Source organism: Callorhinchus milii, unplaced genomic scaffold (genome assembly GCF_018977255.1).
Source record: "Callorhinchus milii isolate IMCB2004 unplaced genomic scaffold, IMCB_Cmil_1.0 Scaffold19, whole genome shotgun sequence".
NCBI lineage: Eukaryota > Metazoa > Chordata > Chondrichthyes > Chimaeriformes > Callorhinchidae > Callorhinchus > Callorhinchus milii.
In genome coordinates, this window is record NW_024704760.1 from 11,632,484 (window position 1) to 11,649,484 (window position 17,001).

Here is a 17,001-nt window from a genome sequence, read left to right on the forward strand (position 1 = left end):
ACAACCTTCTGACTCAGAGTGGGTGCTATCAACTAAGCCAGGCTGGATCAGAGAGGCAACCAGAACAATAGCACTTACATCCTGACACAATAGTTTAAGGAGACAATAGGTTTAAAACCAAGTCACTTTGAACTCAGGTGGACTTATACCCTCTTAGGTATGGAATATTCCTTCACTGATAGAGCACTCACAAATGGTATGCTTCTAGTAGTGATTTTCTCCACTATTTACAAAATAATTGCATCAAAAGTCCCTTACCATCAAAACAACAACAACAAGATTGCATTTATAGAGCGCCTCTCTGGGGGATGGGGAGCCAGTGGAGGCGAGCGAGGGTGGGTGTGATGTGGTCCCGAAGCCTGGTGCGGGACAGTACACGAGCTGCAGAGTTCTGAATGACCTGCAGTGTGGAGGGAGGTGGTGGGAAGGCCGACGAGGAGACTGTTCCCGTAGTCCAGCCTTGAGGTGATAAAGGCGTGGACCAGTGTTTCAATAGCGTGAGGGATGAGGTAGTGCCATAGTCTGGCGATGTTCCGGAGGTGGTGGAATGCAGTGCCAGCTGTGGTGCGAATTTGGGGAAAAAAGGACAGCTCAGGGTCGAACAGAACACTGAGGTTTTGCGCACATTGAGCTGAAGAAAGTTGTCTCTCGTCCAGGACTCGATGTCAGACAGGCAGCTGTCAGGACATTGGGGGTTGTGGAGTTGAGGGTAGAAGAGGAAAGGTAGAGTTGGGTGTCATCCGCATACATGTGGAAGTTAACCCCATGTCTGTGGATGATGTCACCACAGGGGGAGCATATAGAGGGTGAAGAGGAGGGGACCGAGGACAGAGCCCTGAGGGACACCGCACGAGACAGTGCGGGGGGTGGAGGAAAAGCCATTTGCAGAGACAAAATGAAGATGGTGGGAGAGGTACGACCTAAACCACTCAAGGACAGTGCCTTGAAGGTTGAGGTGTTAGGACAAGCGGTGGAGGAGGATAGAGTAGTCGACCGTATCGAATGCAGCCAATAGGTTGAGGAGGATGAGGAGGCAGAGGGAGCCCTGGTCGCAGATGGTCAAGATGTCATTGGTGACCTTGACCAGGGCGGTTTCCGTGCTATGGGCAGCACGGAAACCCGACTGGAGGGGCTCGAAAAGTGAGTGGGTGGAGAGTAAAGAGCGCAGCTGGGAGGCGACGACTCTTTCGAGAACCTTGAACAGGAAGGGGAGGTTGGAGATGGGCCGGTAGCTTGATAGCTGCGACGCATCAAGGGAGGGTTTTTTCAATGTGGGAGTGATGGTGGCAGTTTTGAGGAAACCTATCTAAAGGGGCATTGTCTACAACTCTTGAGATAAACCAGATATTTGAGTTGAGAATGTTGGCAACCAAAAAGGAAGGAAGACCATATATCAGTTGATGAAACTTCTAAACATATCTGTCATTGCATTTGACAGCAGTTCCTTGTGAAGCAATTTGAGATGTTTCAGCATTATATGCTACAAAATACAGTGACTACACTTTACAGTAAGTCCTGCGAAGTGCTCTGAAATACCCTCCCGATGTGAAAGGAAAGATATCAAATACAATCAAAGGAATAATCATCCTTGGATTTAATAAAGTGCTTTAAAAAGTCTTTGAGATGTCTCAAAGCGCTATAAAGAATATACCGTAAGTGAGTTGATTGTATATTTTGTGGGTGAAATTAGAAATGAACTTCTAATCTTAAGGACAGGGGGATGGGGGGGGGGGAGGAAAGAGATCTGAATCTTTCAATTGTCAAATTGTAACTGTACGTGGCACACAAGCACATCAGCTGTTGGAGATGCATGCAGATTCAGAAGAACAATGTTTTCTCTACACATTCATCTAATTTGGTGAAAGCTAATAAATACTCACAAGTATTCTTTCAAAATCCCTTACTCGTGGCCCACCTACCATCAAAATCTCCAGGGATATCATCCTGAAATTGTGATGCACTTGTGAGTTGAATTTAGTGCTCTGAGCTGCTATATACATGCGCGAGTTTTTGATGTTGTTGAATACATTAAATGTTGCAGCAGATGCATTGAGGAAGAGTTCAAGTACTGAAGGGGTTACGCTTTCTTAAGCAGATTTCCAGAGCATCATATGCTCCAGGAAAAGTTTCAGCTAAGCATCCTCCCTCTCTCCCGAAATATTCCCTAACAGCTCCTAGACGGAAACAAGCACTAAAGATAAGTCCTTTACCATGAGATCATGCCATCCAGAAGGTAATACGGTGGTGGAATTAACAAAGTAACAAATTACATACTCCTTACTTTTTCTGTGACCAGGGCTCCCTTTGACTCCTTGTCAGCCTGGACCTCTCGACCACGCCATCCTCCTCCACCGCTTCTCCTCACTCATCCACCTTAGTGGGACCGCATTTGCAAGTTTCAAATCCAACTTAACCAACCGCCACCACTTCATCTCGACCAATGTTTTTTCCTCTCACCCCCGCCTGCTCCATCCTTGGCCCCCTCTTCTTCCTTATTTATCTACATGCTCCCTTGCGGCGATGTCATCCACAGACTTCCACATGTGTGCAGGTGACCCAAAAATCTACTTCTTTTCCTCCAGCTGCAACTCCTAGTCTGCTCCTCCGGCCTCCTCCTCGTCCCCAGACCCTCCGCCAAACGATCTTCGGCCGTGCTTTCACAACCCTGCCCCAAAGCTGTGGAACTCTCTCCCTCAATCCCTTTGCCTTGCCCCATCTCCCCCCTTTTTCAGGTCGCACTTGAAGACCTTCCTCTTCGACCATGTCTTGGGATACCTTCCCCCTACTCCTGGCTCAGCTTCGGGCTCTACAAATGTTAAGCACTCCAAGACGGCATCCGGCATGAAGGGCACTATATAAATGCAAGTTGTTGTTATAAATTGTAGCTGAAGGGAATGTGCAGAAAGGGCCTCTAAGCTGTCTAAAGAGACAAAAAAGTACTAATATATTCCAAAGGAGAGGAATTCCTGCTCCTCTGGATACTTGGTAGCCTCAACCAACAAGCAATTAAAAGGAAGCTTGGTACCAAGGGAGTCCCAAGGCTAAATATAACTAAAGACCAGATGTTTCCCACACAAACGCTCAAGGGGAGCTCTCTTCAAACAGTACCAAACATTTCTTTAGGTGAGGCAGGGAAAGAATTTAAAACCAGGCAGATATAAAACTAGGCAGATTCTGAGGGAGAAGGTATCAGCAGTTGTTGGAATAGAGCAATCTGTTCAATTCAGACCCAAAGGTCACTGTTACTTTCTTAAGCTTGTTCACGACAGTTCTTGGGAAGCCTTGGGATGTTCTCCCGGCATGAAAGGCACTATACAAATATAATTTGTTGTTGTAGTAGTGTAATTTGTTGTTGTAGCAAGGAGACATGAGAATGTCAAATGCCATACAGAAATGGTCCGAGTGCCCCCCCAGTTGTAACATTATATCGCCTCACCCTATAGAATGTCACCATTTGGCCAAGTCCTCAACCAAGACCTTTAGAAATGAGGAAACAAGATTCATCTTGACAGTTTATTGTCTTCTGCCATGTCAAGAATATCTTGAAGTTTCAATGGAACCAATTTTGGTATATTCTGGCCAGTACTCAGTCAACATTGACATTTGCTACATCTATCTATCAATCAGTGACCATAAGGACACAGGCACATTTAAAACAGTGATTGAATCCAAATCCCTTGCCAGACCTAAGCGAGTGCTTAAAATCAAAAGATTGAAATCATAGTGCAACTCGCAGAACATAATTATTCTTAACCAGCATTCAAATCGCTGGAACCAGCGTGCCCCACACCCAGCAGAGAAGGGGAACTGAAGCTATGCTCAAGAAGTAGTGCCACTGTTACTATCACAATCCCTTGTGATTCTCCCTATAATAGTTATAACATCTGCGGTAGGTAGAGTCCGTCACCTAATAAACATTTAAAAGAATGCAGTATCTGTCTCTTACAATGGAAGACCACCCTCCGCAATATTTGTTATTATTTGCAGTTCCTCAAAATTTCCTTTGATAATCGAAGTCACAGTGAACAAAATTGTTTTCTGAAGCTAGTCCAGTCTCATTTAAACAAATTATTGGCTCTTAATTGAAGCATAGCTCAAATGAATACTTTGTCCTTGCATACTAGAATAAAATACTATTTGAATTACTCCGGATTACTATTTATTGAACAGAAGTTACTATACCAATGTATTTAATAAAATAATACGCAACAACATACCGAGCCATACAGCCCAGGAAGCACTTAGTCTGGGTTGATTTTAGCTTATCCCAGGCTGCCCAGTATTAGAGTAGCTGCCATTGGGTTCAGAGACCCAAGAGCTAGGGAAGGCAAAGCTGGCAGTCAGAGTTCCTACTCCTTAATACTAAACATGGACATGTGAATGTCTGGTGGATAGAATCAAGTTAAGCTGAGATGGTAAACAGCCTGATGAAACACTAACAAGGCTCACATATGAAAATAATAATCCTTGCATTTGATATAGCACCTTATCACATCTTCGAGACAGAATATACTGTAAAGTGAATTGACTGTATATTTTGTGGAAGAAATGCGGCAGCCAATTGTGCACAGCAGTGTCCCACAATCAGTTGCAAGGTGAGTGCTCTAATCACTAAGCTAAAGGACTCCACAAAGAGAAAAGAGAGCCATCAGAGCCTGGAAGCCAAATAGGACTCTCAGGAGCAGTGGGAAGAAAGGGATGTTATTTCAGGTTATCACATGTCTCCTGCTCTATTAGCTGTACTGTTATCTGCCATGTTGGCAGGAACAGGCCAAAGTGCCTATCCTCCATTCCCCCCACCCCCTTTACTCTGTAGGAAAACCCTTTACTCTGTCAGTCTGCACCTCCCTCCCACTTATATTACAATCAAGACTGGAAACCCTCAGTACAAACCCACATTCACCAGGTATTGAAGCAAATATACGTTAAGGAACTTCTTGACCATCAGTCCGTGACTCAAAATTTTTTTTAAAAGCCAATCAACCATGGAGGCACAATTATATGGCTCAAATTCAATGGATACAGCTAATATACATTGAATAATAATAATCCTTTAATTTGGTATTAAGCATATCACATCGGGAAGATGTCCCAAAGTGTTTCACAGGATTTACTGAACAGAATGACTATTTGTAGGTAAAAGTGGCAGCCCATCGCACATAGCAATCTCCACAAACATCCATGAAACAAATGAACAATTTTATTTTGGGAACTGTCGGTCAGGAAACCAGGAGAAACTCCTTTCTCTTTTCGAGTAGTGCAATGGGATCTGTACCATCCGCCTGAAGAGGTAGAAGGGGCCTCGATTTAACGTCTCATTCAAAGGATGGCACCTTTGTCATTGCAATACACCCCGAAAACTGCACTAGAGTTTCAGTTTAAGTTTGTGTGAGTTTAAGTCCCACACAGGGTTTGAACCTACATCTTTCTGATTGAACAACAACTTGTAATTATACAGTGCCATCCTTGCGAGGTAGCATCTCAGAGCGCTTAACAGTGGCAGAGCCTGACTCAGAGCCGGGTGGGGGTGGGGAGAGAGGTGACCATAACCACGGTCGAAAAGGAAGATTTTCAGGCAGGACTTGAAAAAGGGGAGAGAGGGGGCAAGGCAAAGAGACTGAGGGAGTGTTCCAGAGTTTAGGGGAGTAGTGGCTGACTGCGCAACCTCCCGGAGGGTGCGAGGGACAAGCAGGAAACTCGTGCCAGTCGAGCAGAGGCACCAGGTGGTCGATTGAGGAGTGAGGAGCTTGGAGAGATAGGGAGGTAGCAGGAAGTGAAGGGATTTGAACACAAGTGTGAGGATCTTGGTCGATCCGTTTGGTGATGAGGAGCCAGTGGAGCCTGGGCCAGAACTGGTGAGATGGAGGTACGGAGTTTGGACCGGGTAAGTATGCAGGCAGCAGAGTTCTGAATGGGCTGGATTTTTTTAGTGGAGCTGGGGAGACCGGCAAGGAGTGTGTCTGAGTAATCCAGGCAGGTGACAAACACATACACGAGGGCTTCGGCTGCATTTGGGGTAAGGTATGGTCAGAGGTGGGCAATGTGGCGGAGGTGGAAAAGGCGGTCCTGGTCAGGATCGGATGTGGGGAAAGAAGGACAACAACAACAACAAAATTACATTTACAGAGCGCCTTTCACGTCGGAAGGACGTCCCAATGTGCTGAACAGTCAGGTGTCGGAGGCTGAGCATAGGGGAGGGGTGGTGTAGGGGTGAGGGAAGGCAGAGAGGTGGGAGGGCGACCAAAGGCACGATCGAAGAGAAAGGTCTTCAGACCGGCCTTGAAGGAGGCAAGGGAGGAAGCGAGGTGAAGGGATCCTGGGATGAAGTTCCAGAGTGTGGAGGCAGAGAGGCTGAAAGCCCGGCCACCGATGGTAGGGCGGGAGACATGGAACAGACTGGAGCCCGCTGAACCGAGCCGGTTGTTAGGGAGTCAGCAGGTCAGAAAGGTAGGAGGGGGCAAGGCCATGGATGTCCTTGAAAGTGAGGACAAGGATCTTGAACTCGATCCTCTGGGGGAATGGGGATCCAGTGGAGTCGGGCGAGGGTTGGAGTGATGGGGTCGGGTGAGGGTGGGAGTGATGGGGTCGGGCGAGGGTGGGAGTGATGGGGTCGGGCGAGGGTGGGAGTGATGGGGTCGGGCGAGGGTGGGAGTGATGGGGTCGGGCGAGGGTGGGAGTGATGGGGTCGCGGAGTCTGGTGTGTGAGAGTACACGAGCTGCAGAGTTTTGGATAATCTGCAGTTTGTGAAGGGAAGAGTTGGGAAGGCCGATGAGGAGGGAGTTTTCATAATCGAGCCTCGATTGATGTGACGAATGCTGGATGAAGGTTTCGACAGCCTGAGGGCAGTGGCGGAGTCTGGCAATGTTGCGGAGGTGACGGTAGGCGGTGCTGGTAATGGCACGGATGTGGGAGAGAAGGATGTAGGGGGAGTCAAACCGAATGTCTAGGTTGCACACTGATTCAGTGTGTCTGAGGGTGAGGCCAGAGTGGTTGAGGAGTTCAAATCCGCAGGAGTGAAGATGTTGACGGGAGCCAAGGAGTATGGCTCCATCTTGTCCACATTCAGCTGCAGGATATTTGCACTCGTCCAGGCCCTGGTGTCTGTCAGACAAGCTGATAGAACATTGGCGGAGTTGATACTGGAGGAGGCAAAGTAGATTTGTGTGCCACCCGTATACATGTGAAGTTTACCCCGTGTGTGCGGATGATATCGTCTAGAGGGAGCATATAAATGAGGAAAAGAATAGGGCCAAGGATAGAGCCCTGGAGTAATCGCACAGGTGATTGGATGGGGCGGGAGGAGAAACCATTTGCAGAGATGAAGTGGAGGTGGTTGTTTAAGTGCTATGCAAGTGCAATCTCACTAAGGTGGATGAGGGAGGAGAGGCGGTTGAGGAGGATGGTGTGGTCGACTGTGTTGAACGCGGCAGAGCTCCAGGGGACGAGGAGGCTGAGAGAGCCTTTGTCACAGATAGAAAGGACATAGTTTGTGACTTTGACAAGCGCTCTCTGAGCTGTGGGCAGGGCAAAAAACAGACTGTAGGGGCTTGAGGAGCGAGTGGAGGGAGAGGTGTGACCAAAGTTGACCTGCAACAATGCGTTCCAGGACTGTGGCATGGAAGGGCAGGTTGGAATGGGATAGTAGTATGAGAAGTTAGAGGGATTGAGGGTGGTTTTTTTTGAGGAGGGGTGTGATAACAGTGTGATTCAGAGGCTGGAGTGCTATTAACTGAGCCAGATAGACATTTGCATCACTCATTAAATGAAAGGGGCCTGGGAGCGGGTTGCCCTTAGATTCTCTTCAGTTGGAAGGCCCTTCCAGCATCTCTCCCACACTCTAGACAGAATACAAGACACCATTTATCCTACGATAGAGGTTTGGGGTTCACTCACCTCAAGTCTCAAACTCAGTGTTGGCCAACCTTTATGGTCGGCGAACAAAATTATTTTTCTTGATTGATTTATTCATAAATCACGAAGTATTCAATCAAAAAAAATCTAAGAAGGCTTACCTAGACTCGTGCGAGTGTTCGGGTGTGGGGGGCTTCTTGACAGCCCCACAGGCCACTTGGGAAGCCACCACTGCTCTAAACGCTCTCTCTATTGTAATCTTCTCCTCACCTTTATCAATACTGCTGTAATTTTTGTTCCTCTGATCTTTCCTTACTTGTCATATCCAAAATCATTGTTTTATAAGCTCTTCCTTCACCTTATGTTGAAATCAAGATTCAAATCACATAGCTCTTGCCAGACAATGCTTTCAATCACAAGTGTACAGTTTTATCTGGTTAAACTCTCCGGCTGTACCCCACCAACACACACTCTGGGGGTCCCAAACTTGGCTCTCACCAACTTGCGCCAAATACTCTCCAGAATTAGATAAGAAGAGAAGTCTCTCCAGAGTGCGCATTTCATTCCAGACACAATCATTTCTACGTGTAGGTGTCTAGTTTGTATGCTATTAAGCAAGATGAACTCAAACAGAACTCCTTACTTAGTTTTTTTTAAGTCAAACTCTGCATTACCACAAGGATAATGCTTTTTTAGATGATGTCCACCTGATGCAGGGGGGCCTTCAGCCTTTCTGCCCTCACTCTCTGATTAGTTTCTTCCGTCACCTCTAGTTCTGAAGACCTACCTCTCTGGCCATGCTTTCAGGCATCTTTCCCCCTCCACACATCCCCCTTTTATTGTACCAAAGTGCTATTTTATTTTCTAAATATCCCTCCTTATCTTTTAAATCCTTAGTATGAGAGGAAAATGCTAATTCACTCAGGTATTGCGTCTGAAAAGAAAACATAGAGGTGTGTCAAGACCCAAATTTTGGGGAAGAAACAAGAAGAAGTGACTTAAAAACATACTAATGTGCTACTAAAGATTTTAACTTCTAGTGAACAAAATAAAGCATTAATAACAAATAATTAGCTCATTCATAATACATTAGGAACTTAGAATCATTTAAAATTTATCCAATGGAGGATCAAACCAATTCCACTAAGGTACCAGATCCATCCAATCACCTCAGTAACCACACGCTTTGAGCTACATCCAATTATAAAAAACAATAATCTCCTTTTTTTTCCATCCTCACCAGGAACGGTGGGATTTTTTTAAAAAAGCCATCACTACTCTTCTCTTCTCCAAACCAAACTAGTGGGAGTGCCACATATGTAAGGTTTCTGGTTGGATGCAGAGTGTGCCCTCTTCCTCCCCGAAAAGGAAAACCCTGCTTATTTAGTCTCAGATAATTTAGGTGCAGTATAACAAGAGCCACGGCTTGTGGGACTCCACAGCATAGCACTGTTATGTATCCTGATGCATGTCCAGCTAGAGCCATCCTATCCAGTATTATCTGGAGGCGTGAGAAAATCCAAGCCTCAAGTGACAAGTCCTTCCACCAAATCCATCAACCACAATGTCCTACATTCTTACAAACCTGCCTAGCTTAGTTATGGACTACTAAAAGCCTCAATTCGATTCTCAGCTTCTATGTCCCTTTGGAGCCAATTCAGCCTCAAAGATATCCTGCTTACCAGCCCCATCCCCTTCAAGAATTCTCATCACTAGTTGATTGGAAAGACAAAAAAAAAAAACATTATTCCCATTGGTTATTACGTTCCATGTTGGAAAGTGTAGGAATGTAAATGTCAGGTGAAGATATATCGATCAATGAACGATGAAAAATAAATTTAAAAATGCTGGAAACGCATAACACAACAACAAGATTCCATTCATAGAGCGCCTTTCACGTCAGGAGGACGTCCCAAGGCGCTGGACAGTTGGGTCAGGACCCGAGTAGGGGGGAAATGGTCAGGGGGAGGGGAGGGAGCAATTAGGATCTGAAATGAAAAGAATAGTTAAGACTCAGGAATGAACCTTCACCAGAACTAAAATAGAGGAGGAATACTAAAGGAGATCAATAATGGGATAGAGAGCATTAGGATCAGATGAAAAACAACATTAGGTAGTGGCTAAAACACAAACACGAACAGAGGGCAGCTCAGGTAAAAGGTAGGTGATAGCAAATAATGTGAAATTCCTGTACAACTAGTAAAACAAGTAATCTAACAATAAAAATGAGAAGAGATTAAAAAAGCAAGACCGTCAATGCTTCAATTCTGAAATAAAACCAGAAACATACACCAGGTCAATCAGCCTCTGAAGGAGAAAAACTGGCCAAAACCTTGGTACATTTACATCCCCCCCCTCACAAATCCTCACTATTGGCTTAGCGGTGATAATAATCCTTGCATTTGATATAGCGCCTTATCACGTCTTCAAGACATCTCAAAGTGCTTCACAGAATATACTGTAAAGCGAATTGACTGTATATTTTGTGGGTGAAACGTTAACGATTTACATTCATGTTAAGATGTGCTGGCTGAAGATTGCTGAACAAGTGGAGATAAATCCTCTTAGGTTTCAGTTGAGCTTGGCTGGAGAAGGAGCAAAGAATAATATAGGGAGGGTCAGAGTGAGTATGAGAGGAAGAGTTGGAATAGAGTTACTGGGAGTTCAGAATTACGTATACAGGCAAAAGAGACACTCAGTAAATCACAGGACCCAACATGCCTGTGACAGACCCCACACCTGACAGATTGCTGACAATGAATATCCACCCACTTGGGCAAGTTTGCCCCCATCTCTCCCCATTATTATAAAAAATTTAAAACTCCTTGAAACTATAAGCTTAGATGTTTGAAACCTATCATTATCAATGAGGCAGGAACTTCCTGAATAGAGGGGACTGCAAGAATGCTAATGACACATTTTTTAAAAAAAACTCAGAACAACAAATGTGAGATTAATTGAAAAAGCAGCTGATCTGAATAGAGCCACACTTTAGACATATCCTCTTAAATTCTGATATAATAATATATAATAATAATCCTTGCACTTGATATAACACTTTTCACGTCTTCTAGATGTCTCAAAGCGCTTCACAGAATAGACTAAAGTGAATAGACCGTATATTTGTGTATACACTTCCTTCACAAAACAAATAAAACTTGCCACTGTTTGTCATATGTGAGGCATCCAACAGTTATGATCCATTTTTCTGCAAGAGTCTATCATAGAAAACTTAGTTCCATAATCCTCATTTATATTTCTGCTAATTGGCATTCCATGTCAGAACATACTGTAAATTAATCAAAAATGGCCAGAAAAGATTTTCTCTCCTATGCGAAAGGAGGAATGCGGTTTTGTGTCCAACAGTACTGGCAGTCCCCTGGCACGAGTGTGTTTGAAAGAAAGAATTTTTGTATACACACAACCTCTATTTGTCAATCCCCAAAACACAAGTTCCTTGTCTGGGTGCTTCCACAGGTAGACAAAAGCAAAATGTAAGTCAGTCACCTTAAGCCAATTGCTGGTCAGTTACAGTGCAGGTACCCAGCCATCTTCTTGGAAATTATATATGAATGGGGAGGGGGAGGGTGGAAGAGAAAACAGAGAAAAAGCTAGGCACCAAAGCACGATTAATGAAACGCACCAACTAAAAACTACAAAGCCATCTAAAGTGTCTAAACAAGATATGCATATCCTTAAAGAAAGTACTCTTCCTTCACAAACCAAAATACTGTTGAGTTAATGCACTCATTACAACATTCAGAACAGGCAGGTTCTGGTTAATTAGAACACACTACTCCCCCAAGTCCATGGTGACCCACTGACATAATTATCAACACAGGTAGTAAGTATAAAGCACCGCGATTGCTCTAGTGTCCCAGACTGTGCCCATCAAAGGCAAAATAGATATACACCTCAGCAAGCTTGCCCCTTCTTCGCACACTTCATAAATGTATCATCTCATCCAGGTTTTGAAACATCTATTTGCCTTTGGTCACTATTTGGTCACTTTCACCACATACATTATTCTGCTGCATGTGGTGATGGTTTAAAAACAATTATGTTCTGCCCTGAGAATAAATCTTATTGCAGTTTATTCAATGGAGCAGAGCCAAACCTTGATAACAGTACAAATACTGAGTTCTTCGTCAATGAGTCCCCCCAATACACCCCCCCACACCCCCACCCCCACACACTCCCCACCACACTCCCCACCCTCCCACACCCCCCCACCACTCCCCCCCCACACACACACTCCCCCCCCCCCCACACCCCCCCCCCCCCCACACACACTCCCCCCCCCCCCCCCCCCCCCCACACACACACACACCCGACGCGGCCAAAAATGCATAACACATTCTTAACAAAATCCTAAAAGCTTCATAAAAGCAGCATTTAGCCGTAAAACAATTACAGAATATCAAACAAAGTCATATTCTGACGTTCCCTGATCTGAATTTTGGGGGAAATGCTTTTCTGTGTGGGGGGGGGGGTGTTTGTGTGTGGGGGGGTGGGGTGTGTGTGTGTGTGTGTGTGTGGAGGGTGTGGGTGGGTGTGTGTGTGTGTGGGGGGGGGGTGGTGTGTGTGGGGTGGGGGTGTGAGGGTGTGTGTGGGGTTGTTTGTGGGGTGGGGGTGTGAGGGTGTGTGTGGGGGTGGGGTGGGGTGGGGGTGTGTGGGTGTGTGTAGGGGTGGGGGCGGGGTGTGGGGTGTATGTGGGTGTGTGTGTGGGGGGGTGTGGGGTGTGTGTGTGGGTGTGGGATGTGTGGTGTGTGGGTGTGGGGTGTGTGTGTAGGTGTGTGTGGGGGTGGGTGTGTGGGGGGGGTGGGTGTGTGGGGGGGGTGGGGGTGTGTGGGGGTGGGGTGTGTGTGGTGCGTGTGTGGGGTGTGGGGTGTGTGTGTGTGTGGGGTGTGTGTGTGTGGGGGGGGGGTGGGGTGTGTGTGGGGGGGGTGGGTGTGTGTGTGGGGTGTGTGTGTGTGGGGTTGGGGTGTGTCTGTGTGGGGGGTGGTGTGTGTGAGTGGGGGGGTGTGTGGGGGGGGGTGTGTGGGGGGTTGTGTGTGTGTGGGTGAGGGGCTGTGTGGGGGGGATGTGTGTGTGGGGTGTGTGTGCGGTGTGGGGGGTGTGTGTGGGGGGTGTGTGGGGGGGTTGTGTGTGTGTGGATGTGTGGGGGGGGTGTGTGTGTGTGGGGTGTGTGTGTGTGGGGTGTGTGTGTGTGGGGGTGTGTGTGTGGGGGGGTGTGTGTGTTGTGTGTGGGGGGTGTGTGTGTGTGGGGTGTGTGTGGGGGGGTGTGTGTGTGTGTGTGTGGGTGTTTGTGTGTGGGGTGTGTGTGTGTGTGTGGGTGTGGAGGGTGTGGGTGTGTGTGTGTGTGGGGGGGTGGGAGTGTGTGTGTGTGGGGGGGGGGGAGTGTGTGTGTGGGGTGTGTGTGTGGGGGGTGGGTGGGGGTGTGTGTGTGTGGGGGGTGTGTGTGTGGGTGTGTGTGTGTGGGGGGTGGGGTGTGGTGTGTGTGGGGGGTGTGTGGGTGTGTGTGTGGGGGGTGTGTGTGTGTGTGGGGGTGTGTGTGGGTGTGTGGGGTGGTGTGTGTGTGGGTGTGTGTGTGGGGTGTGTGTGGGGGTGTGTGTGGGGGTGTGTGGTGTGGGGTGTGTGTGTGGGTGGTGTGTGGGGGGGGTGTGTGTGTGTGGGGGGGGTGCTGTGGGGGGGGTGTGTGTGTGGGGGGGGGTGGTGGGGGGGGGGGGAGGGTGTGTGTGTGTGGGGGGGTATGTGTGTGTGTGGGGGTGGGGGTGTGGGGGGTGGGTGTGGGGTGTGTGTGGGGGGTGGTGTGGGGTGTGGGGGGGGTGTGTGTGGGGGTGTGTGTGGGTGTGTGTGTGTGTGTGGGGGTGTGTGGGTGTGGTGGGGTGTGTGTGGTGGTGTGTGTGGGGGTGTGTGTGGGTGTGTGTGTGGGGTGTGGGTGTGTGTGGTGTGTGTGTGTGGGGGGGTGTGGTGGGGTGTGTTGTGTGTGTGGGGGGGGGTGGTGGGGGGGGTGTGTGTGTGTGTGTGTGTGTGGGGGGGGGGTGTGTGTGTGTGGGGGGGGGGGGTGTGTGTGTGTGGGTGGGGGTGTGGTGTGGTGGGGGGGTGTGTGGGGGGTGGGGGGTGTGTGTGGGGTGTGGGGGGTGGTGTGTGGGGGTGTGTGTGTGTGGGTGTGTGTGGGGTGTGTGTGTGGGGGTGTGTGTGGTGTGTGTGGTGTGTGTGGGGGTGTGTGTGGGTGTGTGTGTGTGTGGGGGGGGGGGTGTGTGTGGGGGTGGGTGTGTGTGTGTGGGGGTGGTGTGTGTGGGGGGGGGGGTGTGTGTGTGGGTGGTGGTGTGTGTGGGTGTGTGTGGGGGGTGTGTGTGTGGGTGTGTGTGGGGGGTGTGTGGTGTGGGGGGGGGGGGATGTTAAATCAAACTGTAAGGTGTCGGGAAGCCCCGCAGTGAGGAGCCCAGACTGTCCTTGTGGTGGTGTCGGGCCCTGTGTGAGGCCTATATCTGGGGCTGAGGCCTGAGAGAGTTTGGGGAACAAATGCAGCCGATGGACCCCCTTCGAGAGGGCAGTTTGCGGCTCCCGCCGCCCCGCGGCCTCTCCCACACCGGTCCCTGTTACACAGCCGCTAATTCCCTCTGAGCCCCCCCCGCCCCCCCCCCGCCCCCCCCGGGCCCAGGGCTCCCACTGCCGCTCAGCAAAACCATCCGATCCCCCACACAGACCCGTATCCTCTGCTTTATAGCTGTATTTCTGACAGATATTTTCAAAAGGCCCAATTGTGCCTAAATATACGAGGGAGGAGAGGGGGAGAGGAGAGGGGGGGAGAGGGGCTGAGGGGAGAGGAGAGGGAGAGGGGAGAGGAGAGGGAGAGGGGGAGGGAGAGGGCTGAGGGGAGAGGAGAGGGGGGAGAGGGGGGAGAGGAGAGGGGGTAATTATAACAACCTTCGAATAACATCTCCCCCTCCTCCCCACCCAGACTGTCCAGTCTGTCTGATCAATGGCATTATGTGGGAAAGCCAAGTGTGTGTAAAAAATAATACAATTTCACTGTTTTTTTCAAATGTTTTATGAACTGTATTCGACCTTATAATTCGAATCATTTATAGGGCACAGGGACTCGTGAGAAATATTCATGGATGTCCTTTCCTGGTTACCTCCAGCTTTTGTGTTAGACCTGAGGGAACCCCCACCCACACACACACACCCACACAGGGTTTTTACCAAGATTTAAAACGTAGAAGCACTGAAGAATACCAACCAACATTTGCTTTTATTTTAGAAATAATAACCCAGTACCAGCAGTAAACCAATCGTATAAAATACCTGCTCAGGTCCAAAAATGACAAATCCCCTTCAGTGGCCAGAGTATTAAATATAAATGTTTTTAATGTAAACATTATAAAGAAATTAGATTTTCATGACAGTACCTTGGCGAATCCTCCGAGTGAAGTGACTTTGCTGTATAAAATACTCAAATCCAACTCTTTTCCTCCGATTATTGGGATCTTTCTAAAACTCGTCCTGGAAGCAAACAATTAATAAAAATCAAAACGGTCTCAATCAGAGCTCGTTACTTAAATCATGAAGATGTTAAAATGTAGTTCTCATTAAGAGGTCAAAAACACGACCCTAAACCCCACACTCATGTTTTGAGTTTACATCTGGATCAAGAAATGATTCTAAAATAGAGAATACACCCAGATATTAAACCGCTTCAATAATGAATGTGTTGGTATTAGTGGACGTTGTAGTCACAAATCTACATCGTTTATGATCATCTTTCTTCTGTGTCGAATGAATGGTCAAAAAAGACATTTTAAAATAATTGACATGAACCCAACCAACAGCTTGGAATTGAAACGGAGCTGTTTACTCCGACTCTGTAACAGTGCTATTTTCGAATATATATGTGTGTATATATATATGTATACACACAGAAGGAAAAACTCTTTAAAAAGTTTCACTTCCCTCCCACCTGGGACTCACCCCCACACCCCCACACACCACCTTCACGAATAAACGCCATCAATAATTATAAACAGGTCCACAAACAACCGGGTCCCGGGTCCCGGGTCACAGCCCGAAATCTGCCCACATCCCCAACACAACACAGAGCAGCGCCGAGAAGTAAAATAAAGTACTGACTCTTTTTAACACACATATAAATTAAGAGAAACAAAAGCCTTGTAAACAAAATCACCCCCATCCACCCCCAAAAAACCCCTCATGCACCGCCCCCCACACACACACACACACCTTTTTTTGTTTTAAAAACACACACCATTCAAACTTTTAAAGTGAAATATTTGTGACCTTTTTTTTTGGTCAAAGATTGATTGAAGGTGTCCTGTGGGAGTGTATGTGGCCAAATCCCGGGGGGGGGGGGGGGGGACTGGTGCCACACACACCCGGGGCTTGTGCCCCCTCCCCACAAGCCTCTCCCCCTCTCTCTCTCTCTCTCTCGGGGGGTAAGAGAGGGAGAGGGAGAGGTTAACCGTTGCTGCGCTGAGGGTTGAATGAAGTTGCGGATATTTTTCCTTTACCCTTTACTCCTGTGAAAGTGCCGCAGCTCGTCCAGGAAACTCCTGCCCGTCCTCACACCGCCGCCGCCGCTCTTACTCGGAGTTTTAGCCATAATAATCCCCGACTCGGCACAAAGACAACTCGGAGCGATCAGCAGCACCAGGAAAGCCACGGGGGAAAAATATATTTTTTTTGTTTGTTGTTTTTTTAAAAAAAACTCTTCCCCCCTCTCTCTCTCCTCCAAAAAAAAGACTGGCGGCCGGTGCTTTACCCGCCGGCGTTCTCTTTCTCTCGCTGCGGATTTATATATATATATATAAAAATTATATATATATATACACTGTATATTTATATATGTATAAATATATAATCACAGTTTCTTCTTTTTCTTCTCCGCAGAGTCGGGCGCCCGAACCCGAGCCATCGCCGGCCCGCGACGGGGATTAAACCGAGAGAGAGAGCGAGAGACGGGGGAGGGGGAGGGGGGAGAGAGAGAGGGTGGGGGGGGGAGGAGCCGCGGAGGAGTCTCGGCGCCGAATAAAAGACCGAATTAGGGAGGAAGGAGGGAGGGTGTGGGGGGGGGGAGATAAGAAAAAAAAGGGCGAGTGGAAGAGGCGCCTCTTCTGCTTTTTCAC

The 17,001-nt window shown here is 47.9% G+C and overlaps 1 protein-coding gene across 3 annotated transcripts in view; it reads right to left on the minus strand.

The window, feature by feature from the left end:
* Window positions 1-16,560, minus strand: part of LOC103183908 (AT-rich interactive domain-containing protein 2-like) — a 103,578-nt gene extending 87,018 nt beyond the window's left edge. For all 3 annotated transcript variants that reach the window (XM_042342273.1, XM_042342274.1, XM_042342272.1), the window contains exons 1-2: window positions 16,387-16,560; window positions 15,271-15,364 (exon numbers count right to left, since the gene is read on the minus strand). In XM_042342273.1, coding sequence (XP_042198207.1) covers window positions 15,271-15,364; window positions 16,387-16,478 — 186 coding nt within the window. In that variant the 5' untranslated portion in view covers window positions 16,479-16,560. The remainder of the gene's footprint in view (window positions 1-15,270; window positions 15,365-16,386) is intronic.
* Window positions 16,561-17,001: the final 441 nt, after the last annotated feature.